General features: G+C 45.0%; 1 protein-coding gene across 4 annotated transcripts in view; it reads right to left on the minus strand.

Annotated features, from left to right (window-relative positions):
* The window catches only part of LOC138642496 (enoyl-CoA hydratase EchA19-like), a 137,442-nt gene that overhangs the window by 53,630 nt on the left and 56,594 nt on the right, over positions 1-27,218 (minus strand). For all 4 annotated transcript variants that reach the window (XM_069730685.1, XM_069730686.1, XM_069730687.1 and 1 more), the window contains one exon: positions 3,592-3,759. In XM_069730685.1, coding sequence (XP_069586786.1) covers positions 3,592-3,759 — 168 coding nt within the window. The remainder of the gene's footprint in view (positions 1-3,591; positions 3,760-27,218) is intronic.

The following is a 27,218-nucleotide window of genomic DNA, read 5'->3' on the forward strand; positions in this document are numbered from 1 at the left end:
ATTATTATTCAACCCCTAGGTTTAATATTTTGTGGAATAACCTTGGTTTGCAATTACAGCTAATAATCGTCTTTTATAAGACCTGATCAGGCCGGCACAGGTCTCTGGAGTTATCTTGGCCCACTCTTCCATGCAGATCTTCTCCAAGTTATCTAGGTTCTTTGGGTGTCTCATGTGGACTTTAATCTTGAGCTCCTTCCACAAGTTTTCAATTGGGTTAAGGTCAGGAGACTGACTAGGCCACTGCAACACCTTGATTTTTTGCCTCTTGAACCAGGCCTTGGTTTTCTTGGCTGTGTGCTTTGGGTCGTTGTCTTGTTGGAAGATGAAATGACGACCCATCTTAAGATCCTTGATGGAGGAGCGGAGGTTCTTTGCCAAAATCTCCAGGTAGGACGTGCTATCCATCTTCCCATGGATGCCGACCAGATGGCCAGGCCCCTTGGCTGAGAAACAGCCCCACAGCATGATGCTGCCACCACCATGCTTGACTGTAGGGATGGTATTCTTTGGGTCGTATGCAGTGCCATCCAGTCTCCAATCGTCACGTGTGTGGTTGGCACCAAAGATCTCGATCTTGGTCTCATCAGACCAGAGAACCTTGAACCAGTCAGTCTCAGAGTCCTCCAAGTGATCATGAGCAAACTGTAGACGAGCCTTGACATGACGCTTTGAAAACAAAGGTACCTTACAGGCTCGTCTGGAACGGAGACCATTGCGGTGGAGTACATTACTTATGGTATTGACTGAAACCAATGTCCCCACTGCCATGAGATCTTCCCGAAGCTCCTTCCTTGTTGTCCTTGGGTTAGCCTTGACTCTTCGGACAAGCCTGGCCTCGGCACGGGACGAAACTTTCAAAGGCTGTCCAGGCCGTGGAAGGCTAACAGTAGTTCCATAAGCCTTCCACTTCCGGATGATGCTCCCAACAGTGGAGACAGGTAGGCCCAACTCCTTGGAAAGGGTTTTGTACCCCTTGCCAGCCTTGTGACCCTCCACGATCTTGTCTCTGATGGCCTTGGAATGCTCCTTTGTCTTTCCCATGTTGACCATGTATGAGTGCTGTTCACAAGTTTGGGGAGGGTCTTAAATAGTCAGAAAAGACTGGAAAAAGAGATAATTAATCCAAACATGTGAAGCTCATTGTTCTTTGTGCCTGAACTACTTCTTAATACTTTAGGGGAACCAAACAGAATTCTGGTGGGTTGAGGGGTTGAATAATAAATGACCCTCTGAAAAGACTTTTCACAATGTTTTAAAAAAATAAACAAAGAAATAACATTCTTTTTTGCTGCAGTGCATTTCACACTTCCAGGCTGATCTACAGTCCAAATGATACAATGCCAAGTAAATTCCAAATGTGTAAACCTGCTAAATCTGCAGGGGGTTGAATACTACTTGTAGGCACTGTAATTACTGCAGGGGCAAATAGGTGACATTATTACTGCTGTAAGATAATTGAAAACAGTCTCCTAAAAAGTCAATGGGGGGAGGGGGAACAAAAGGGAGGTCCTGTTACAGTGCAGAGCTGTACCTTGTTTATATATATATATATATATATATATATATATATATATACACACAGTTGATGTGTATAATGCTTCCAGTGATCCCGGTATTACCTGTAGATTATAAGCTGCATACGGAGCTTTTGTGTATAATGTCACAGGTGTGTTATTGTATTAACTGTACACTATACTTTATACCGAGCTCCTATGTATAATGTCACTGGTGGTAATAACACTATTGCTAGTATTGTGGTTTTTATTCATGATCAGTATTGGAGTATTTGATCACTATGTGGTGGTAATATGTGGCTTGGTCATGGTGTGGTGGTATTTCTCTCTTGTGCTTAGTATTATTCGGTCACTATGTGGTGGTAATATGTGGTCTGGTCACAGTGTGGCGCTATTTCTCCCATGTATGTGCCATTATAAAAACTTGGTTTAAGTAGAAAGAAACAGTTTAATGCAAACTACCGCAATTGTACATCCCAGTTATGATGTGTGCAGGAGCCGCCTGTCTTTTACAGTTGACGCTCCACTATAAACAGGAATAACGGCTAACAGATATTTGCATATTGCTGTAATGTGGGCCGCTAGAGTGAATTCCTCCTGTGGGCCCCAGACACCCCGGTCCGACCTTGCTACAGCATGTACATGCTTTATCTGACTGGCACTTTTTATTAACATTATTATTGTCCTTATAGAAGTGTCCAAAAGAAAGAAAAATGAAAGCGCACTCACCGGTGGTGAACTTCAGCGATTTATTAACACAAAGTTACGTGATGCAGGGAGGGTAGTGAACGCATACATGTATGCGTTCACTACCCTCCCTGCATCACGTAACTATGTGTTAATAAATCGCTGAAGTTCACCACCGGTGAGTGCGCTTTCATTTTTCTTTCTTTTGGACACTTCTATATTAACTGTTTTTTCTTGGAAGCGGCACCCAGGTGGAATGCCCATGGCGATTGATGTTTTATTTTGACAAAAGGCATATACGGTACATTGCATATACCCCTGAGTCACAAGGGTCTAACTAATTACGGCAGTGCGGGTGTCATATCTCTTCAGTTTGGAATTATCATTGTCCTACTGCCTACAGTTAGAGATGAGCGAACCTTAACTTAAAAGTTTGCGGTTCAATCTGGACAGTTAGTGTCCGGTGCTAAACGCCGAACATATACTTGTCATGGAAGTCTGTTGCAAAGTTTGGAGTTCCAGGGCAAGAGCAAGAGAAAGAAAAACAAACAGAAAGAGGGAGAGAGAAAGAAATAGATAAAGAGAGAGAGAGAAAGAAAGAAAGAAAGAGCGCGAGAGAAAGTGAGCAAATGAGAGTGAGAAAGAGAGAAAGAAAGAAGGACAGAGTGAGAGAACGATAAAGAGAAAGAGAGAGGAGAGAAAGAAAGATAAAGAGAGGAAAAGAGAGAAAAAAGAAAGAGAAAGTGTGAGATACTGTAATTTTTTTTCTAGATCCAAAGTTCGGGTCTCCATTGTTTGCAATGGGGTTTGTGAACAGTTCAGGTACTCGGACTGAACTTTGGACTAAAGTTCGGTTAGGTACCAGAACTTCCCCAGGTCCGCTCATACCTACACAATGTTTCAGGCAATGAAACTGCACTCCTGTATATGGCTGTTTTTCTCTAGAGGTCTGTTGCCTCCACTGAAATGTCTTAAGCACAAAGTCTCACTGAGCGACTGAAATCCGAACACATTGGTGCAGTTTGTAAATTCCTTGTACATTACCAAGGGGTTTTTGCTAGTTTCCCAATTTAATTAGGGTTCTATTAAATTAGCGAAGTCACAATGTTGCTGATCAGTGTGGCCTAAAATTAGGGTCGCACATAGCTCCTAGCTTGCCTGTAGCTCACGTTCAAAGTCCATTTCCTCAGAAGTGTTTCCTTATGTTGCAGTGACTTTCTACAGAAATATTAGAAATCAATTGCCAACAATCTGCTTAGTGCAAAATTAATTTGTAGAGGGGCAGACTAGAACAGATGCACAGTAAAAATAAACAAAAAACAAACAAACCCTAGTCTGTACCCTTATTAATATGGGGCTTTTTATGTTTTAATAAACTGACATTCACCTAATCCATGGAGAACAGCCGCTGTTAGGGATGGGTCCTTCTCAAATTCATCAAATGCCTTGACAAGCAAGGATGCAGTCTCGGGATTTACAGCATTTCTGGCTTCAGGTCTGTTAATGCCAATTGTTAAAATAGTTCCATGTCTTTCTGTAATTACATTCATATTGCCTGCAAAAAAAAAAAAAATAACAGGAAAATAAAATGAAAATGAGCACACAAACATTTGTCTTCTTTATCATGTAAGAGGGTCACTGGTAATGTGCTGGAGGGGAGATACAGTGGGGCAAAAAAGTATTTAGTCAGTCAGCAATAGTGCAAGTTCCACCACTTAAAAAGATGAGAGGCGTCTGTAATTTACATCATAGGTAGACCTCAACTATGGGAGACAAACTGAGAAAAAAAATCCAGAAAATCACATTGTCTGTTTTTTTAACATTTTATTTGCATATTATGGTGGAAAATAAGTATTTGGTCAGAAACAAAATTTCATCTCAATACTTTGTAATATATCCTTTGTTGGCAATGACAAAGGTCAAACGTTTTCTGTAAGTCTTCACAAGGTTGCCACACACTGTTGTTGGTATGTCGGCCCATTCCTCCATGCAGATCTCCTCTAGAGCAGTGATGTTTTGGCTTTTCGCTTGGCAACACGGACTTTCAACTCCCTCCAAAGGTTTTCTATAGGGTTGAGATCTGGAGACTGGCTAGGCCACTCCAGGATCTTGAAATGCTTCTTACGAAGCCACTCCTTCGTTGCCCTGGCGGTGTGCTTTGGATCATTGTCATGTTGAAAGACCCAGCCACGTTTCATCTTCAATGCCTTTGCTGATGGAAGGAGATTTGCACTCAAAATCTCACGATACATGGCGCCATTCATTCTTTCATGTACCCCGATCAGTCGTCCTGGCCCCTTTGCAGAGAAACAGCCCCAAAGCATGATGTTTCCACCACCATGCTTTACAGTAGGTATGGTGTTTGATGGATGCAACTCAGTATTCTTTTTCCTCCAAACACGACAAGTTGTGTTTCTACCAAACAGTTCCAGTTTGGTTTCATCAGACCATAGGACATTCTCCCAAAACTCCTCTGGATCATCCAAATGCTCTCTAGTAAACTTCAGACGGGCCCGGACATGTACTGGCTTAAGCAGTGGGACACGTCTGGCACTGCAGGATCTGAGTCCATGGTGGCGTAGTGTGTTACTTATGGTAGGCCTTGTTACATTGGTCCCAGCTCTCTGCAGTTCATTCACTAGGTCCCCCCGCGTGGTTCTGGGATTTTTGCTCACCGTTCTTGTGATCATTCTGACCCCACGGGGTGGGATTTTGCGTGGAGCCACAGATCGAGGGAGATTATCACTGGTCTTGTATGTCTTCCATTTTCTAATTATTGCTCCCACTGTTGATTTCTTCACTCCAAGCTGGTTGGCTATTGCAGATTCAGTCTTCCCAGCCTGGTGCAGGGCTACAATTTTGTTTCTGGTGTCCTTTGACAGCTCTTTGGTCTTCACCATAGTGGAGTTTGGAGTCAGACTGTTTGAGGGTGTGCACAGGTGTCTTTTTATACTGATAACAAGTTTAAACAGGTACCATTACTACAGGTAATGAGTGGAGGAAAGAGGAGACTCTTAAAGAAGAAGTTACAGGTCTGTGAGAGCCAGAAATCTTGATTGTTTGTTTCTGACCAAATACTTATTTTCCACCATAATATGCAAATAAATTGTTAAAAAAACAGACAATGTGATTTTCTGGATTTTTTGTTCTCAGTTTGTCTCCCATAGTAGAGGTCTACCTATGATGTAAATTACAGACGCCTCTCATCTTTTTAAGTGGTGGAACTTGCACTATTGCTGACTGACTAAATACTTTTTTGCCCCACTGTATCACTGAAGCTAATAACCTCAGTGAAACACATTAACCCAGAAGTTTGCTCCAGCATGTTATGTGCCGAGAGAGGTTAGGCTAGTTTCACACTAGCGTTTTGCTGAGCTGCGGACTTCCTCCGTGAAGCCCCACCCTCAGCCGCACCTCTGCCGCTCAGCTCCGCCTACGTCTGCATGCGGCCTGCGTACCAATCTTTAACATTACGTATGCAGATCGTGTGGATGCCTCCGCATGCGTAGTTTTGACGATGTAGTTTCGAACACAGCTGGTTGGAATTTATTTTTTTCTCTGCATCGTCAAAACGACGCATGTGGAGGCATCCGCATACATCCGCACGACCTGCGTACTTAATGTTAAAGATAGGTACGCAGGCCACATGCGGAAGTAGGCGGAGGTGAGCGGCAGAGGTGCGGCCATGGGCGGGGCTTCACGGAGGAAGTCCGCAGCTCAGCAAAATGCTAGTGTGAAAGTAGCCTTAATCGGCCATGACATGGCCAGGTTTTTGCAAACAGCTAAAGAGTTGGGCGGGACAGCTGTTCACCATATCTCCACTTTTAAGATGTGGCCCAGGAGGTAAAAAGTTTAGCCTCTGGACTCATTCAGTGTCTGTGTGCTCTGAAATTGAGCTGACTTCCAGAGCTGTACTCTTGATAAAACAGAGCTGAACCCTGTTTTCTGAGCAGGCGGACCCCGCAGCTATACGGACTGTAGTAAGTGCTGTTTGTTTTTGCCAAAAAGGCTGAATATGTCTATTTTGTTTTGGACTGGTTTATAATGCACGTTTTAATAAACCAGCCGACGACTTAAATGAAAAGCATTCTTTTGACTACCTCGATAAGCTGCAGAGTTAGCTGATCTACCACAATCAGTACAGTCAAATATGTTTTGGGGTTGTTTTTCTGCCTCTGGTACTGGATGCCTTGACTGTGTGCAATGCATCATGACATCTGAAGATTACCAAAGGATTTGGGGTCGCAATGTACTGCTCAGTGTTAGAAAGCTGAGTTTGCATCATAAGTCATGGGTCTTCCAGCAATGACATCAAACATACTTCAAGAAGCACCCAGATATGGATGAAAACAAAGCGCTGGAGAGTTCTGAAATGCCAAGCAATGAGACCGGATTTAAATCCCATTGACAACCTGTGGAGAAATCTTAAAATTGCTGTTGGGCAAAGGCACCCTTCAATCATGAGCTAGCTGTAAGAAGCTTGTTGATGGTTATAGGGAGCTATTGATTGCAAAGTGTATGCAACCAACTATTAAGTTGAGGGTGCCAACAATTTTGTCCAGCCTATTTTAGGGGTTTTGTGTGAAATTATGTTTAATTTGCATTTTCTATTTCCTTTGTGTAGAACAACACACAAAAATTAAACAGGTGTATAACAAAATATGTAATTGCACTAATTTTCTGGAACAATTTCAAGTGTGCCAACACTTTCGGCCATGACTAATTGTGATCAGCTTTTCTTGTCATAATACAAGGTGGGCCATGTATAGGGATACACCTAAATAAAATGGGCATGGTTGGTGATATCAACTTCCTGTTTGTGGCACATTAGTATATGGGAGGGGGAAAACTTTTCAAGATAAGTGGTGACCATGGCGGCCATTTTGAAGTTGGCCATTTTGGATGATCCAACTTTATTTTTTAACAATGGGAAGAGGGTCATGTGACAAACTTATTGAGACTTTCACAAGAAAAACAAAGGTGTGCTTGGGTTTAACGTAACTTTATTCTTTCATGAGTTATTTACAAGTTCCTCTTTGTTTACAGCCATTGACATGTCGCAGAGGTTAACACGGGAGGAGCGCAGAGAAATTATGTTGATGTCTGGTGAAAGCAGTACCTGAGTCATTGCAGCAGATTTCAATGCAAGACACACTGGCAAGAACGTGGTCACCATTCCCATGTTATTTAGGTGTATCCAGATCGGAACGCTGAATTTGCAAAATGGGCAAAACAAAAATTGGAACATGACCCTCAGTTTACACAGAACATTATGTTCAGTGATGAGGCAAACTTTTTTGGGGTGGGCCATTTATATGGATACACCTAAATAACATGGGAATAGATAAAGCATCAGTTTTGATGTTCTTAATTCCAGGACGGTAAGTGACAATAAAATTTACACCTTGTAAAAAAACAGAGAGCATCTAGCTTGTCTAGGATTTAATACATATAGCAGATTTGAGGTATAACAGATTTTTATGTTCAGTAATTTGAATGAAGCGGTGGACTGCCCCCTCCAAAAAAATGATCTCGGCTTTGGGAAAATGGCCGCCGCGATCTCTTCTGCGCACGCGCGGCATCCCGCGGCCATTTTCCTGAAGCCCCGTGCAGCAGAGCACTCCATCTGCGCACGCGCGGCCCCAGGAAGATGGCCGCCCCCACCGATGAAAGGGATAACAGCGCAGATCGCGCGCTGTTTCTTCACGTGCGCGCAGGGAATTCGGAACTTGGACATGCGCACACCACTACGCCACCAACGGAAAGCTGGGGAAGAAAAGAGCGATGTCACCACGCCCACCTGACCTGACCAGCCTGATTGACAGGCGAAAACGGCGACTTTGGTAATGTATTTCTCAGCATAGGTGGGGAATCAGGGTACACTACATACACTATAGTAACGCACAGCGCAGGCCCTACTTAACAGTATTTATATCTCAATCTGAAAAAACGGGGTGACAGGTTCCCTTTAAAGATCCATTTTGCCCCAACAATCTGATTAAATAAGTCGGCAATGAATGGGAGGGGGATACGGGTCTCACATAGTAGTCCAGTTAAACTCACAAAAATCAAAACAGGGACGCAGGTCCCCATCTTTCTTCTCAACAATAATAATAATCTTTATTTTAACCCCTTTACCCCCAAGGGTGGTTTGCACATCAATGACCAGGCCAATTTTTACAATTCTGACCACTGTCCCTTTATGAGGTTATAACTCCGAAACGCTTCAACGGATCTTAGCGATTCTGAGATTGTTTTCTTGTAACATATTGTACTTCATGATAGTGCTAAAATTTCTTCGATATAACTTGCGTTTATTTGTAAAAAAACGGAAATTTGGCGAAAATTTTGAAAATTTCACAATTTTCCAACTTTGAATTTTTATTCTGTTAAACCAGAGAGTTATGTGACACAATATAGTTAATAAATAACATTTCCCACATGTCTACTTTACATCAGCACAATTTTTGAAACAAACTTTTTTTTTTCAAGGAAGTTATAAGGGTTAAAATTTGACCAGCAATTTCTCATTTTTACAACCAAATTTACAAAACCATTTTTTTTAGGGACCACCTCACATTTGAAGTCATTTTGAAGGGTCTATATGGCAGAAAATACCCAAAAGCGACACCATTCTAAAAACTGCACCCCTCAAGGTGCTCAAAACCACATTCAAGAAGTTTATTATCCCTTCAGGTGATTCACAGCAGCAGAAGCAACATGGAAGGAAAAAATTAACATTTTACTTTTTAGTCACAAAAATGATCTTTCAGCAATAATCTTTTTAATTTCCCAAGGGTAAAAAGAGAAAATGGACCTCAAAAGTTGTTGTCCAATTTATCCTGAGTACACTGATACCCCACATGTGAGGGGGAACCACTTTTTGGGCACATGGCAGGGCTCAGAAGGAAAGGAGCGCCGTTTGACTTTTTCAAGCTAAATTTGGCTGGAATTGAGATCGGACGCCATGTCGCGTTTGGCGACCCCCTGATGTGCCTAAACAGTGGAAACCCCCCACAAATGACCCCATTTTGGAAACTAGACCCCCTAAGGAACTTATCTAGATGTGTCATGAGCACTTTTATCCCCCAAGTGCTTCACGAAAGTTTATAACGCCCGGGCGTGAAAAAAAAAAATCCTATTTTTTCCACAAACATGATCGTTTAGTCCCCAATTTTTTATTTTCTCAAGGGTAAAAGGAGAAATTGGACCCCAAAAGTTGTTGTCCAATTTGTCCTGAGTACGCTGATACCCCATATTTGGGGGGAACCACTGTTTGGGCGCATGGCAGGGCTCAGAAGGAAAGGAGCGCCGTTTGACTTTTTCAAGCTAACTTTGGCTGGAATTGAGATCGGACGCCATGTCGCGTTTGGAGAGCCCATGATGTGCCTAAACAGTGGAAACCCCCCATAAGTGACCCCATTTTGGAAACTAGGCCCTCTAAGGAACTTATCTAGTTGTGTGGTGAGAATTTTGAACCCCCACGTGCTTCACTAAAGTATATAATGCCCAGGCGTGAAAATAAAAAATCCTATTTTTTCCTACAAAAATGATATTTTAGTCCCCAATTTTTAATTTTCCCAAGGGTACCAGGAGAAATTGGACCCCAAAAGTTGTTGTCCAATTTGTCCTGAGTACGCTGATACCCCATATGTGGGGAGGAACTACTGTTTGGGCACACGTTGGGGCTCGAAAGGGAAGTAGTGACGTTTTGGAATGCAGACTTTGATGGAATGTTCTGCTGGCATCATGTTCCATTTGCAGAGCCCCTGATGTGACTAAACAGTAGAAACCCCCCACAAGTGACCCCATTTTGGAAACTGTACCCCCTAAGGAACTTATCTAGGTGTTTGGTGAGAAATTTGAACCCCCACGTGCTTCACTAAAGTTTATAATGCCCAGGCGTGAAAATAAAAAATCCTATTTTTTCCCACAAAAATGATATTTTAGTCCCCAATTTTTAATTTTCCCAAAGGTAACAGGAGAAATTGGACATCAAAAGTTGTTGTCCAAATTGTCCTGATTACGCTGGTACGCCATATGTGGGAAAAAACTGTTTAGGCACACGTTGGGGCTCGAAAGGGAAGTTGTGACGTTTTGGAATGCAGAAATTGTCTGCGGTCGTCATGTTCCATTTGCAGAGCCCCTGATGTGCCTAAACAGTAAAAAAAAAACACAAGTGACATCATTTTGGAACCTAGACCCCCCCCCAAGGAACTTATCTAGATGTGCCCCCTTTTTGGAACTAATGTACGCTTTCTTGTAAAGTAAATTAGTAGTGCATGGAGGTGTGGTACAATCTGAAGCAATCCTTCATACACAGGCCAGGTTTTTCGGGGCAGGTGTCGCATTGATAAATGGTGTCCTTGCGTATTCCCCTTTTGTAACACACTCGGCACCTTTTTTGCGGCTTACCTTTTCTGCCGGTTGGCGGGACCACCCCCGGAAAATGCTGGCCTGGTACGATACGAGCACCTTCAGTTCCGGAAGTACTGGGGCCCTCTCCTTCCGGAGTACCACATATCAGGGCCTTAACCACTACCTCCTGGAACTGAAGGTACGACGTATCGGTGTGGCGTGCACATCGTAACAGCAGGAAAGCGTTGAGCATTGCCATTTGTACGATGTGGACGGCCAACTTTTTGTACCACACCTTGGCCTTTCTCAAAGCACTGTATGGTTGGAGGAGTTGATCAGAGAGATCAACCCCCCCCATGCTTTTGTTGTAGCCCAGTACACAGTCCGGTTTGCAGACCTGTGTAGAGGTACCCCGTACAGTGCTGAGGGCTCTGCCATCACCATGTATGGTGGTCAAGAGAAGGACATCCCTCTTGTCCTTGTACTTGACCACCAGCAGGTGGTCGCTACATTGGGCCTTGCTCTCACCTTTTCTGAGCATCTGCCGAAGTAGCGTCTTTGGGAGGCCTCTCTGATTTTTGCGCACAGTACCGCAGGCTGCGGTACCTCGCGCAGAGAGGGATTTGTAGAGTGGGATGCTGGTATAAAAGTTATCAGTATAGAGGTGATAACCTTTATCCAGCAGTGGGTGCACCAAATCCCACACGATCTTCCCACTCACTCCCAGGACAGGAGGACACTCAGGGGGTTCAATCCTGCTGTCCTTCCCTTCATACACTCTAAACCTGTGGATGTACCCTGAGGCACTCTCACACAGCTTGTAGAGTTTGATTCCGTACCTGGCCCTTTTGTTGGGCAGGTATTGACGGAATCCGAGCCGCCCCTTAAAATGGACCAAGGACTCATCCACGCAGATGTCCCTTTTGGGCACGTACACTTCAGAAAACTTTTTGTTGAAGTGTTCGATGACCGGCCGAACTTTGAACAGACGGTCAAAGTTGGGGTCATCTCGTGCGGGACACTGTGCATTATCGGAATAATGCAGGAATTTATGGATGGCCTCAAAACGTCTCCGAACCATGGCCATTCGGAATACTGGAGTGTTATATAAAACATCTACACTCCAATATTGCCGCATTTCTGGCTTCTTCACGATCCCCATGTGGAGGACCAGGCCCCAAAACTGCATCATTTCAACTGCGTCTACAGGAGACCAGTTGGAAAATGATGTACCGGGGTTTTGCTCCAAAAATTGACGAGCATACAAATTAGTTTGCTCCACCATGAGGTTAATAAAATCCTCAGAGAAAAAGACTTTGAAAAAGTCTGTTTCTGTGAGGCCCGTGGTGTCAAACTTGATTCCTGACTCTGCCACAAAATCAGGAATCAGTGGCTCGTAATTTTCGGGGGGCGAGGTCCATGTGGGTTCCGCAGTGGGGAGCGCTGGTTCAGGAGTGGTGGGGGCTGCCTCATCTTCTGTCCTGGGGCGTCTGCGTGGTGGTTCCGCAGGACCCGAGGAGGAAGATGAGGAGGAAGAGGAGGAGGAGGAGGAAGAGGATGAAGAATCAGAAAAGTGAAGAAAAGTGGGATCCTCTCCCTCGCTATCAGTGTCGGAGGCAAGGAAAGCATATGCCTCCTCCAATGAATAGCGCTGTTGGGACGAACGGGACGAGCGGGACATTTTTGTGTGAATATGGTGATTGGGTGCACTTTATTGATAACTGTATGTGTATGTGTGGGGGGATAGTGATTTGTGCAAACTTATCTGAAAAGAAAATGCTAAAAGGAGAAGAAAAACCTGTAAAAAAAAAAAAAAGGCAGGCACAAACTCTGATAAGAGAACTGCGTCACTTATCAAAGTTTGGCGGCTGCGGGATGTGTGTACGGAGGTTGCGCAAAAAGGCTGAAGGCAAAAAAGCGAGCGCGAGCGTTGATCGGTGAACTGCGTCACCAATCAACGTTCGGCGGCTGTTAAATGGGCGCACGGAAGGAGGTGCAAAGGGGGGTAAAAAGAGGGGGAAGGGAGATGGGGGTGGAAGTGGGGATTGGGCAGGGATCAGTGATCAAAACGTACGGTTGTAGTCAGGTGGCGCAAAAGGGGGGTGAAAAAAAAAAAAGGAAAACGGCAGGCACAAACTCTGATAAGTGAACTGCGTCACTTATCAAACTTTGGCGGCTGCGGAATGTGTGTACGGAGTTGGCGCAACGGGGGCGAGGGAAAAAAAGCGAGCGCGAGCGTTGATCGGTGAACTGCGTCACCAATCAACGCTCGGCGGCTACTAAATGTGCGCACGGAGGCGGCACAAATGGGGGTGGAGGGGGTAAAAAGAGGGGGAAGGGGGGATTGGGGTGGATGAACGGGGATTGGGGTGGATGAACGGGGATTGGGCAGGGATCAGGGATAAAACTTACGTTTAGTTGTCTTCTTTCTTTAGCAGGGATTGTGGTGCTACAGGCTGCTGTGGCACCACAATACCCAGCACGGCAGGGAGATCCAGGCACAAAATCCAGCAGGGAGATCCAGCAGTATGACCGCTCTGTAGGAATCCTCAGCTAGAATGAGGACCCTGCAGAGCGGTCATACACAGGTCAGGCAGGTGACACAGACAGGTCACAGAGCGGTCATGCTGCTGCTGTGACCTGTCATTGGTGGGATCGACCATAACATCGATCCCACCAATCAGAGCTTTCCTGGTGACCTGGCTGTGACCTGCCTAGGATCGGATCTGTTCGCGCCATCCTAGGCAGGTCACAGCCAGGTCACCTGCAGGGCACAGAGCGGTCACAGCGTGATCGCCGCTGCGCCCTGTAATTGGCGCGATCGACGATGACATCGATCGCGCCAATCGGCTCCTGTGTCTTATCCTAGGATCGGTGCTATTAGAGCACCGATCCACGCAGGTTCCGGCAGGGCACTGCGCGGTAATACCGCGCGGTGCCCTGCGATTGGCGCGGTCAGATAGGCCCAGGGCACCTCGACGGGATAGTACGTCCAAGGTCACAGAGGGGTTAATATAGCGCTAACATATTCCGCAGCGCTTTACAGTTTGCACACATTATCATCACTGTCCCCTATGGGGCTCACAATCTAGATTCCCTATCAGTATGTCTTTGGAGTGTGGGCGGAAACTGGAGAACCCGGAGGAAACCCACGCAAACACGGAGAGAACATACAAACTCTTTGCAGATGTTGTCCTGGGTGGGATTAGAACCCAGGACCCCAGCGCTGCAAGGCTGCAGTGCTAACCACTGCGCCACCGTGCTGCCCATTTCAACAAAGAAGAACCCCGCTACCACAGGCGAAGAGGAGGGTCTAATATGTCCCTTAGGCCGGGATCAAACACAGCGAGATACGGCCGAGTTTTGCAGGTTAAAACCAAGCTCTGGCACCGGCAATCCAGAGCGGAGTGTGCGGCCGCATAGCAATACATGGAGCCACATGCTCCGCTCCGGGGTGCCGGTGCCAGAGCTTGTTTTTAACCTGCGACACTCGGCCGTATCTCGCTGTAGTGTGACTCCAACCTTAGGAAGAGTCTCAGAGATGTAATCCTTCATGGCCTGCCTTTCAGGGCCAGACACATTGCATAATCCTGGTCTTGGGTAACTTTGCTCCAAGAAGCAAGTTTATAAGGCTATCATACACAAGGTGGGAAGGCACTTCTTGACACCTGGGCCATTTTCTTTAAGCCTATGTTGTGTTTTACTGTAGTGATGCTGTCTCACCTACTATAGTCTCATTGTCGAGGTTCCACCTGTGAGGAAGTGACTGATGTTACATGTAGGGATCACTGTCTGGTGCCCCCAGGATGCACACGGAGGCATATTGAGGGCATGGGAGTGCATTGCAGTCACAGGTGTAGATATGATTGCAATGCAGAATAACAGTGAGTATTGGTCCTGGGCATGCTATGTGTCCAGGGCAGATTTAAGAAAACCTACTCTGGGCTTTTGTGTTTTGAAATGGACTACAGAATAGTAGTGGTGCAGTCCGTTTCATTCCTGGTTTGGCTCTCCCTGTGGCTAAAGGCCACAGGTTGCTTGTAAAAAGCCCTGAAGCAGAGGGTAGGGTGTGTCAGAGTCAGTGTCAGTCTGGTGTCTGCAGAAGGCTCTGCATTGCTCCACCTGTGTGGGTCAACACAGGCAAAGGGAGCCAAACAGCCAAGGCAGCTGAAAGGCTGGGCACTCACAGCGTACACAGAGGTGCAGTCACCCATGGCAACCGGTCACGAAGGTGGACTGGCATGTTTATTTGCTGCAATCTGGGGCATATGGCTCCTGGCTGCGATCCGGAGGATTTCATGTACTGGCTATTGCTGTGAGTTGAACATTAACACGGCGGTGCTGTTGCCCATGGCAACCGGTCATGAAGGTATACTGGCGTGTTTATTGGCTGCAATCCAGAGGACATGGCTCCCGGCTGCGATCCGGAGGATATTGTGTGCTGTGTTTTTGGAAGTTGAACATTAAAGAGACTTTTGCTTTGTACTTTGTTGGGTCACTGCCTCATCACTGCATAGGGTGCTACCACTGCACTACACACCTCTCAGTGTGTCCGGGATGCAGTTACTGACAGCTTGCTAGACCAATCTGGTACAAGGGCTTGCTGAAGTGGTCAGTACTTTGATTGACAGTTCTGTCATCTCGTCCAGTCTGGCAATGGGGCGTGCTGAGCTGTCAGTGTGTTTATTGACAGCTCAGCCATCCAGTCTGAGACTGGGAGGCGCTGGCTGACTTCAGGTGTTCATTGTCTACGATGATTGCCATGGCTGTTTCTCCCAGACCACTGCCAGATGTACTTTCAGCTACTTTGCAGTTTGTTACTTTGTGCCTTGCACTTTGTAGATATTTTGTTGCCTGACCTTGGACCTTGTTCTGACTGTCTGTTTAACCCCTTCTGCTCTGATTCGCTATCCTCCTGGAATTTTGACCTCGGAATGTTACCCGAGAACCCCTTAGTTTCTTTCTTCTCTTTTTGACGTACTCTTCTGGCTTCTGAAGTTGAACTACTTCACTATCCCAACTCACAGCTTGGCCGTCAGAAGTGACTCAGTGTCACACTCACCCAATTTATTCTTTCATTGTAGATAGCAAGTTCTCGCAGACAGGGTCCTCACTGTCATTGTAACTTACTAGTTGCATTTAGTTATACTTGTTCTGTTCCTTGCTATGCTTTGCTAAAATGATTCATATGTACTGTAAACCCTGATATTATGAGAAAAAGAAAAAGGTTTTCTTTCATTTGTAGGCTGTGTTCTATATTGTGGATGTCATAAAAGCCTGTGTACTTGTTCCCAAGCTGTATTATATTATGATGATGTCACATCACCCCCAAGTTTTTCTTGTTTTCTCTTTACTAGAGTGCCCATGTTTGGATTTCATTGTACTTTTATATTTTTGTATATTTTTTTATAGCAAGAAGGTGTAGTAGTGTTTATACAAGTGAGTGAATGGCAACATTGGGATATGATAATGCTGCTAAAATACAACTGAAAGTTTCACTAACCTTTTATGCAAGTTTGAAGGTGGTTGTAGGCAAAAGAAGTCATAAATAGCAAAGTAAATATACATTTGTGAATTATTATATTCCAATTTGGTTATGTAAGTAAACCTATGTAGATGTGTATAGTTATAAACCTGAAATTTTAGTTTCAGAAAAAATTAATTACATTTGTAAGTCTTTTGTAGAGTAAAGACACAGGACTTGTTACAATATTCTTAGTGTCTTCATTAAAAGAGATCCAACATACTGTATCTATGCATATTGAAGACCCTGGAAATAGTGTCCTCATGGCATACCCACTTGTTGGTAACAGCTAAGAGGCAGGAAGGAAGTGTGGTGAAGAATGAAAGGAATATGGTGAACTCTGGACGATATCAGTGGCTCCTAAAACATGGCCAGAATAGCGGGCAGCACGTCTAATGTACAGTATTCCTCCTATTTACAATAACAGAGTGGTCTGGTCTATTAGTGGGCTGGTACTCTCCAGGGATATGGAAGTTTATTTTGACCAAACCCTTGGTAACCAAATGTGCATAAATAGAATAATGTGTCCTCATAGATGAACCGCAGCTCTGAAGTCAACAAGTGTGTCTATGAAAGCAAAGCAAAACATTTTTGGATCAGATCTAAACGTAATTTCCTTCTGTTTTTACCTTTGTGCCCAACTTCCCCTTGCACATGAATGTTAAAGAGAACTATAAAGGTGAGCGAAGATAGCATCGGCACCCTGCGATTGGGGTACCAATGGGCTGACAAATGGGGGCATTCTTCCTCTGTCAAACTCCTCACATCCCACGGTCACTAATGACAGTAGCATCTGAAGAATTAAAGTGCTGAGATTGGAACCATACTGTGGAGACACGGGGGCTCAGCGGGTGCCCTAGTCCACTAGCTGAAACTGCATGGACCAGGGCTCATCCCACCGAATGCCCGCTCTGCTTTTACAGTGGGCGTAATACTACTCAGACAACACAGGGTAAAGGTAAAACAGTGTGGTAATACTTTATTGAACCACAAAACAGACAAATAACACATAGAACAGTCTCAGCAAAATACCAAAGATGGTGCAAACTTACACTCACTTTTCCGCTGACTCATCGGGATAAGAGCAGCTGTGTTTTCAGAGCTTCCAAGGCCAACTACCCCAACCTGTGGCACGCACAGAGAGGAGGTAACAACAAGCTTAGGAAGCCAACAGTTCATTGAGCTAGAAGGGCAGGTGACCGGAAGGTCACAACCTGCCTTCTCCGAACACAGAGCCAAGTGACCGGTGGCCTTTTCCGTGTTTTGCCACCTCACAATCTGGAATTTCACCTTTTTTGAGAGTTTGCATCAGTTTATGTGAAGAACATACTAACAACTGTGAACATTCGGTTTTCTTTTTTATTATGAAGCAACAAAAAAATAGGACAAAATAACTGAAAATGTCACTGTGCATTCACCCCCCCCCCCCCCCCCCAAAATCAGTACTTCTTATAGCCTCTTTTTGCAGCAGTTACAGCTGCAAGTCCTTTTGGATAAATTTCTATGAGCTAGATGGTTTCTTCTGGTGAACAGCAATCTTCAAGTCTGACCAAAGATTCTCTGGGCTTTCTCTCTAGGCCATTCCAAAACATTTACATGTTTCCCCTTAGCCCCTTAGTGACCGAGCCAATTTTGACCTGAATGACCAAGCCAATTTTTACAATTCTGACCACTGTCACTTTATGAGGTTATAGCTCTGCAACGCTTCAATGTATCCCACTGATTCAGAGACTGTTTTTTTGTGACATATTGAACTTCATGTTAGTAGTAAAATTTCTTTAACACGGCTTGTGTTTATTTATGAACAAAATGGAAATTTGGCAAACATTTTGAAAACTTAGCAATTTTCAAACTTTTAATTTTTGTATCCTTAAATCAGAGTAGTGTCACACAAAATAGTTAATAAATAACATTTTCTCCATGTAAACTGTACATCAGCAGAATTTTGGAAACATAATATTTTTTGCTGGTACATTATAAGGGTTAAAAGTTGACCAGCGATTTCTCATTTTTCCAACAATATTTACAAAGCAATTTTTTTAAGGGACCATCTCACAGTTGAAGTGAGTTTGGGGTGTCAATATGACAGAAAATACCAAAAAGTTACACCATTCTAAAAACTGTACCCCTCAAGGTGCGCAAAACTACACTCAAGAAGTTTATTAACCCTTCAGATGATTCACGAGAACTAAAGCAATATGGAAGGAAAACATGAACATTTTACTTTTTACACAAAAAATTTACTTTGGAACCAAAGTTTTTATTTTCACAAGGGTATGAGAAGAAAATGTAATACTAAGTTTGTTGTGCAATTTCTCCTGAGTACGCCAATACCCCGTATGTGGGGAAAAGTCACTGTTTGGGGACAAGGCAAGGCTCAAAAGGGAGGGAGCACTGTTTGACTTTTTGAAGGCAAAATTGGCTGGAATCAATGGCAGGCACCATGTCGTGTTTGGAGACCCCCGATGTACCTAAACAGTGGCAAGCCCTCAATTCTAATACCAACCCTAACACAGCCCTAACCCCAAAACATCCCTAATCCCCACCCTAACTCTAACCATAACCCCAACTGCAACCCAATCTCAACATCTCCGTAACCCCAACACCGCTACCATAACCCCAACACAACCCTAGCCTGTTGTGAATTCTGTGGCAGAGCTCCCTCCTGTGGTCACAAGTGGTACTTCGGCTGATTCTCTCTGTGAGCTTCTGTTGGTGGAGGGAAGTGGTACTGCGGCTTCTGAGTTTCCTCCCTCAGGTGATCTGGTGAGGTCGTTAGGTGCTTCTCTACTTAACTCCACCTAATGCTTTGATCCTGGCTTCCTGTCAATGTCCCAGTGTTGGACTTGCTTTTCCCTGGATCATTCCTGTGGCCTGCTGCTCTGCATAGCTAAGTTCTTCTTTGCTATTTGTTTGCTATTTTTTCTGTCCAGCTTGTCTAATTTGTTGCTGGAAGCTCTGGGACGCAAAGGGTGTACCTCCGTGCCGTTAGTTCGGTACGGAGGGTTTTTTGCCCCCTTTGCGTGGTTTTCTTTAGGGTTTTGTGTAGACCGCAAAGTTACCTTTTCTATCCTCGATCTGTTAAGAAAGTCGGGCCTCACTTTGCTGAATCTATTTCATCTCTACGTTTGTCTTTTCATCTTAACTCACAGTCATTATATGTGGGGGGCTGCCTTTTCCTTTGGGGTATTTCTCTGAGGCAAGGTAGGCTTATTTTCTATCTTCAGGCTAGTTAGTTTCTCAGGCTGTGCCGAGTTGCATAGGCAGAGTTAGGCGCAATCCACGGCTGCCTCTAGTGTTGTTTGGAGAGGATTAGGGATTGCGGTCTGCAGAGTTCCCACGTCTCAGAGCTCGTTCTATGATTTTGGGTTATTGTCAGATCACTGTATGTGCTCTGACCGCTATGTCCATTGTAGTACTGAATTGCCTTTCATAACAGTACAGGAAGCCAAAAGTACTAATGATTCTCAATAGAGGGAAAAAAGAAGTTCTGAGACCATTTTTTATTCTTTGCACTGTGTTTTGCCTTTTTTTTCCCCTAGACATTTGGGTGGTTCAGTACACAGGTGTAGCGATGGACATTAGAAGTCTGTCTTCATTTGTGGATCAGCTCTCGGCAAGAGTACAAAAGATTCAAGACACTATTGATTAGAAAGCTATGTTGGAACCAAGAATTCCTATTCCTGATTTGTTTTTTGGAGATAGAACTAAGTTTCTGAGTTTCAAAAATAATTGTAAATTATTTCTGGCCTTGAAACCTCGCTCCTCTGGTGATCCAGTTCAACAGGTTTTGATTGTTATTTCTTTTTTGCGCGGCGACCCTCAGGATTGGGCATTTTCTCTTGCGCCAGGAGATCCTGCATTGAGTAATGTCGATGCGTTTTTCCTGGCGCTCGGATTGCTGTACGATGAACCTAATTCAGTGGATCAGGCAGAGAAAAATTTGCTGGCTCTTTGTCAGGGTCAGGATGAGATAGAGGTATATTGTCAGAAATTTAGAAAGTGGTCCGTGCTCACTCAATGGAATGAATCTGCGCTGGCAGCTATGTTCAGGTCTCTCTGAAGCCCTTAAGGATGTCATGGTGGGATTTCCTATGCCTGCTGGTTTGAATGAGTCTATGTCTTTGGCCATTCAGATCGGTCGACGCTTGCGTGAGCGTAAATCTGTGCACCATTTGGCGGTATTACCTGAGTTTAAACCTGAGCCTATGCAGTGCGATAGGACTTTGACCAGAGCTAAACAGCAAGAACACAGACGTCTGAATGGGCTGTGTTTCTACTGTGGTGATTCCACTCATGCTATCTCTGATTGTCCTAAGCGCACTAAGCGGTTCGCTAGGTCTGCCACCATTGGTACGGTACAGTCAAAATTTCTTCTGTCCGTTACCTTGATCTGCTCTTTGTCATCGTATTCTGTCATGGCATTTGTGGATTCAGGCGCTGCCCTGAATTTGATGGACTTGGAGTATGCTAAGCGTTGTGGGTTTCTCTTAGAGCCCTTGCAGTGTCCTATTCCATTGAGAGGAATTGATGCCATGCCTTTGGCCAAGAATAAGCCTCAGTACTGGACCCAGCTGACCATGTGCATGGCTCCTGCACATCAGGAGGTTATTCGCTTTCTGGTGTTGCATAATCTGCATGATGTGGTCGTGTTGGGGTTGCCATGGCTACAAGTCCATAATCCAGTATTAGATTGGAAATCCATGTCGGTGTCCAGCTGGGGTTGTCAGGGGGTACATGGTGATGTTCCATTTCTGTCAATTTCGTCATCCACCCTTTCTGAGGTTCCAGAGTTCTTGTCTGATTACCGGGATGTATTTGATGAGCCCAAGTCCGATGCCCTACCTCCGCATAGGGATTGTGATTGTGCTATCAATTTGATTCCTGGTAGTAAATTCCCAAAAGGTCGACTGTTTAATTTATCCGTGCCTGAGCACGCCGCTATGCGCAGTTATGTGAAGGAATCCCTGGAGAAGGGGCATATTAGCCCGTCATCGTCACCATTAGGAGCAGGGTTCTTTTTTGTGGCCAAGAAGGATGGTTCGCTGAGACCTTGTATAGATTACCGCCTTCTAAATAAGATCACGGTTAAATTTCAGTACCCCTTGCCATTGTTATCTGATTTGTTTGCTCGGATTAAGGGGGCTAGTTGGTTCACCAAGATAGATCTTCGTGGTGCGTATAATCTGGTGCGAATCAGGCGAGGAGATGAATGGAAAACTGCATTTAATACGCCCGAGGGTCATTTTGAGTATCTAGTGATGCCATTCGGACTTGCCAATGCTCCATCAGTGTTTCAGTCCTTTATGCATGACATCTTCCGAGAGTACCTGTATAAATTCCTGATTGTGTACTTGGATGACATTTTGATCTTCTCGGATGATTGGGAGTCTCATGTGAAGCAAGTCAGAACAGTTTTTCAGGTCCTGCGTGCTAATTCTTTGTTTGTGAAGGGATCAAAGTGTCTCTTTGGTGTGCAGAAGGTTTCATTTTTGGGGTTCATCTTTTCCCCTTCTACTATCGAGATGGATCCTGTTAAGGTCTAAGCCATCCATGATTGGACTCAGCCGACATCTCTGAAAAGTCTGCAAAAGTTCCTGGGCTTTGCTAATTTTTATCGTCGCTTCATCTGCAATTTTTCTAGTATTGCCAAACCATTGACCGATTTGACCAAGAAGGGTGCTGATTTGGTCAATTGGTCTTCTGCTGCTGTGGAAGCTTTTCAAGAGTTGAAGCGTCGTTTTTCTTCTGCCCCTGTGTTGTGTCAACCAGATGTTTCTCTTCCGTTCCAGGTCGAGGTTGATGCTTCTGACATTGGAGCAGGGGCTGTTTTGTCGCAGAGAGGTTCGGATTGCTCAGTGATGAAACCATGCGCTTTTTTTTCCAGGAAGTTTTCGCCTGCTGAGCGAAATTATGATGTGGGCAACCGAGAGTTGCTGGCCATGAAGTGGGCATTCGAGGAGTGGCGTCATTGGCTTGAAGGAGCTAAGCATCGCGTGGTGGTATTGACTGATCAAAAGAACTTGACTTATCTTGAGTCTGCTAAGCGGTTGAATTCTAGACAGGCTCGTTGGTCGCTGTTTTTTGCCCGTTTTGACTTTGTGATTTCGTACCTTCCGGGCTCTAAAAATGTGAAGGCGGATGCTCTGTCTAGGAGTTTTGTGCCCGACTCTCCGGGTTTGTCTGAGCCGGCGGGTATCCTCAAGGAAGGAGTAATTGTGTCTGCCATCTCCCCTGATTTGCGGCGGGTGCTGCAAAAATTTCAGGCTAATAAACCTGATCGTTGTCCAGCGGAGAGACTGTTTGTCCCTGATAGGTGGACCAATAAAGTTATCTCTGAGGTTCATTGTTCGGTGTTCGCTGGTCATCCTGGAATCTTTGGTACCAGAGAGTTGGTGGCTAGATCCTTTTGGTGGCCGTCTCTGTCGCGGGATGTGCGTGTTTTTGTGCAGTCCTGTGGGATTTGTGCTCGGGCTAAGCCCTGCTGTTCTCGTGCCAGTGGGTTGCCTTTGCCCTTGCCGGTCCCGAAGAGGCCTTGGACACATATCTCTATGGATTTTATTTCTGATCTTCCCGTTTCTCAAAAGATGTCAGTCATTTGGGTGGTCTGTGATCGCTTTTCTAAGATGGTCCATCTGGTACCCTTGTTCTTCCAGCATGTGGTTCGTTTACATGGCATTCCAGAGAATATCGTTTCTGACAAAGGTTCCCAGTTTGTTTCAAGGTTTTGGCGAGCCTTTTGTGGTAGGATGGGCATTGACTTGTCTTTTTCCTCGGCTTTCCATCCTCAGACTAATGGCCAGACCGAACGAACCAATCAGACCTTGGAAACATATCTGAGATGCTTTGTTTCTGCCGATCAGGATGACTGGGTGTCCTTTTTGCCTTTGGCTGAGTTCACCCTTAATAATCGGGCCAGCTCGGCTACCTTGGTTTCGCAATTTTTCTGCAATTCTGGGTTCCATCCTCGTTTCTCTTCAGGACAGGTTGAGTCTTCGGACTGTCCTGGTGTGGATACTGTGGTGGACAGGTTGCAGCAGATTTGGACTCATGTAGTGGACAATTTGACCTTGTCCCAGGAGAAGGCTCAACTTTTCGCTAATCGCAGACGCCGTGTGGGTCCCCGACTTCGTGTTGGGGATCTGGTTTGGTTATCTTCTCGTCATATTCCTATGAAGGTTTCCTCTCCTAAGTTTAAACCTCGTTTCATTGGTCCGTATAGGATTTCTGAGGTTCTTAATCCTGTGTCTTTTCGTCTGACCCTTCCAGATTCTTTTTCCATACATAACGTATTCCATAGGTCATTGTTGCGGAGATACGTGGCACCTATGGTTCCATCTGTTGATCCTCCTGCTCCGGTTTTGGTGGAGGGGGAATTGGAGTATATTGTGGAGAAGATTTTGGATTCTCGTGTTTCTAGACGGAAACTCCAGTATCTGGTTAAATGGAAGGGTTATGCTCAGGAAGATAATTCCTGGGTTTTTGCCTCTGATGTCCATGCTCCCGATCTTGTTCGTGCCTTTCATGTGGCTCATCCTGGTCGGCCTGGGGGCTCTGGTGAGGGTTCGGTGACCCCTCCTCAAGGGGGGGGTACTGTTGTGAATTCTGTGGCAGAGCTCCCTCCTGTGGTCACAAGTGGTACTTCGGCTGATTCTCTCTGTGAGCTTCTGTTGGTGGAGGGAAGTGGTACTGCGGCTTCTGAGTTTCCTCCCTCAGGTGATCTGGTGAGGTCGTTAGGTGCTTCTCTACTTAACTCCACCTAATGCTTTGATCCTGGCTTCCTGTCAATGTTCCAGTGTTGGACTTGCTTTTCCCGGATCATTCCTGTGGCCTGCTGCTCTGCATAGCTAAGTTCTTCTTTGCTATTTGTTTGCTATTTTTTCTGTCCAGCTTGTCTAATTTGTTGCTGGAAGCTCTGGGACGCAAAGGGTGTACCTCCGTGCCGTTAGTTAGTTACGGAGGGTCTTTTTGCCCCCTTTGCGTGGTTTTCTTTAGGGGTTTTCTTTAGGGGTTTTGTGTAGACCGCAAAGTTACCTTTTCTATCCTCGATCTGTTAAGTCGGGCCTCACTTTGCTGAATCTATTTCATCTCTACGTTTGTCTTTTCATCTTAACTCACAGTCATTATATGTGGGGGGCTGCCTTTTCCTTTGGGGTATTTCTCTGAGGCAAGGTAGGCTTATTTTCTATCTTCAGGCTAGTTAGTTTCTCAGGCTGTGCCGAGTTGCATAGGCAGAGTTAGGCGCAATCCATGGCTGCCTCTAGTGTTGTTTGGAGAGGATTAGGGATTGCGGTCTGCAGAGTTCCCACGTCTCAGAGCTCGTTCTATGATTTTGGGTTATTGTCAGATCACTGTATGTGCTCTGACCGCTATGTCCATTGTAGTACTGAATTGCCTTTCATAACACTGGCCCCAACCCTAACCCTAGCCCCAATCCTAAATGCCACACGGAGTGTGTATATATATATATATATATATATATATATATATATATATATATATATATATATATATATATATATATATATATATATATATATATATATATATATATATATATATATATACACACATATATATACATATATACACACACAGTATATACTCGAGTATAAGCCGAGATTTTCAGCCCATTTTTTGGGGCTGAAAGTCCCCCTCTCGGCTTATACTCGAGTCATACCTGGGGGTCGGCAGGGGAGGGGGAGCGGGGGCTGTCTAGTTATACTTAGCGGCTCCAGTGCGGTCCTTGCAGTCCCTGCTTCTTCCAGTGCTGCATCTTCTTCCTGTATTGAGCGGTCACATGGTACCGCTCATTACAGTCATGAATATGCGGCTCCACCTCCCATAGAGGTGTTACAGGTAGGAGGCGCTGTATGGTCTCCCCAGAATACGCATGGAGGCGTATTGAGGCCATAGGAATGCATAGCAGTCACAGGCATAACTGTGGTGATAAGACAAAGTCTGGCGTTATTGTGAATGGCCGGTATGTGTGTTGCACTCTCAGTGTCAGCCTGAAGTAAGGATGTTCTGGGACCTTTAGTCCTACAAGTAAATTGTGTTGCTTAACAAGGGAGACTGACAGGGATAGTTATGAGAGATGGGTGGGTCAAACTAGCCACACACACAACTCCCACCTATGGGAGTGGTTACAAGTATGTAATGTGACCAGGGTGTGGGTCACATGGTCTCGGAGTGTGGACCTGAATGGTTCTGTGCTGGAAGGTCCTGGAAGTGTTGTCTCCCTGAAGAGCATGTGGTGGGACTCTGGTACTGGTAGCCTGAGTGTTGGACGGTCCCAGCCAGGTACGCGTGTCCTGAATAGCACCCGGACAGGTCACCTGTGTTGAGGACCTTGGACTGACGAGGAGTCAGCCTGTGGAGCAGGAGCTCCTGGAAGGTAACCCTGGACAGGCGGATTGTAATATGCCTAAGGGTACCGTCACACAGTGGCATTTTGATCGCTATGACTGCACGATTTGTGACGTTCCAGCGATATATCCGTGACATTCCAGCGATCTCGCTGTGTCTGACACGCTCCTGCGATCAGGGACCCCGCTGAGAATCGTACGCCGTAGCAGATCGTTTGAAACTTTCTTTCGTCGTCTAGTGTCCCGCTGTGGCGGCATGATCGCATGGTGTAACAAAGGTGTGCACGATATTGTATACGATGTGCGCATAGTAACCAACGGCTTCTACATCACACATACGTCATGAAATTATCGCTCCAGCGTCGTACATTGCAAAGTGTGACAGCAGTCTACGACGCTGGAGCGATATTGTTACGATGCTGGAGCGTCACGGATCGTGCCGTCGTAGCGATCAAAATGCCACTGTGTGACGGTACCCTAAGAGAAGTTTATATGCTACATTTACAGGCTGGGGGTCATGACATGATTGATTGCCCGTTATTACATTTTAATGCAATGTTGCAGCGAACAAAAAAAACTAATTCTGGGGTTTTTACTTTTTTTCTTGCTACGCCATTTAGGGATCAGGCTCATCCTTTTTTTTTATTGATTGGGCGATTCTGAACGTGGCGATACCAAATATGTGTATGTTTGATTTTTTTTATTGTTTAATTAGAATAGGGAGAAAGACATTTTTTACTATTTTTAAAAACTTTTTTTTTACTTTTTAGCATGCTTCATTATTTTCCACGGGAGACTAGAAGCTGTGATAATCCGATCGGCTCTGTTACATACAGGCAATGATCAGATCACCTGTATGTAGCAGAATACCTCACCTGTTATGAGCCCCGAGCAGTGCTCACAGCAAGCCGGAAGTGACAACAATAGAGGTCTCCAGGAGATCTCTGGTTGTCATGCCAACCCATCGATGACCTGCGATCACGTGACAGGGGTCACCGATGGGCGGATTTCCGGCCCTACGGTCGTAAGTGTGAGTTAAATGCCGCTGTCAGAGTTTGACAGTGACATTTAATAGATCCACCCGTTGCTGTTCCGGGCACATGTCAGCTGTACAAAACAGCTGACATGTGCCAGAAAAGATGTGGCCTCACAGCCGGAGCCCACATCAAAGGGAGAGAAGCAACCTGCGCTGTAGTAGTAAGGCGCAGGTCGCGAAGGGGTTAAAATCCCCCATTTTAAACACCTGTGGTTGTCTGAGTAGTCAGACTCCCACCCATACATGAAATTCCAGTAAAAAAAAAAGTAACGATGATAAGGCTGCAAGTCCTGACCTGACTGGGTCTGATGACCTGAGCAAGTCCTGTGTTGGTACTACACTTATATTTTTAGATAAAATCTAATTTCACACCATTTACCTATACAATTTTACATACGAAAATTAATATTTCAACTATGCTTGCACTCTCAGAGTGCAATTAATAGTAGATTATGCAGGATTTGGACTGGCTCCTGCTCAATTAATCAGCCAATGCAATGTAAAATTGATTAATTGTATATTTTCAAAACTATGAGAAAATCTGAAACCAAACTAAAGATTAGCATTCCCCAATCAATTCATAGTAGAGGGCTCAATGACGCCATTCAACACCTGCCATAGTGATGCAGCGCACAGTGGGAAACACAACCCCTGCAGTGATCTGGGCTTCATGCTCAGGGTGTAGAGTTATATGGCTCGGTACTGTGCAGGCATCCAATATTCGAAAG

Source organism: Ranitomeya imitator, chromosome 6, assembly GCF_032444005.1.
Source record: "Ranitomeya imitator isolate aRanImi1 chromosome 6, aRanImi1.pri, whole genome shotgun sequence".
In the NCBI taxonomy this organism is placed as follows: domain Eukaryota; kingdom Metazoa; phylum Chordata; class Amphibia; order Anura; family Dendrobatidae; genus Ranitomeya; species Ranitomeya imitator.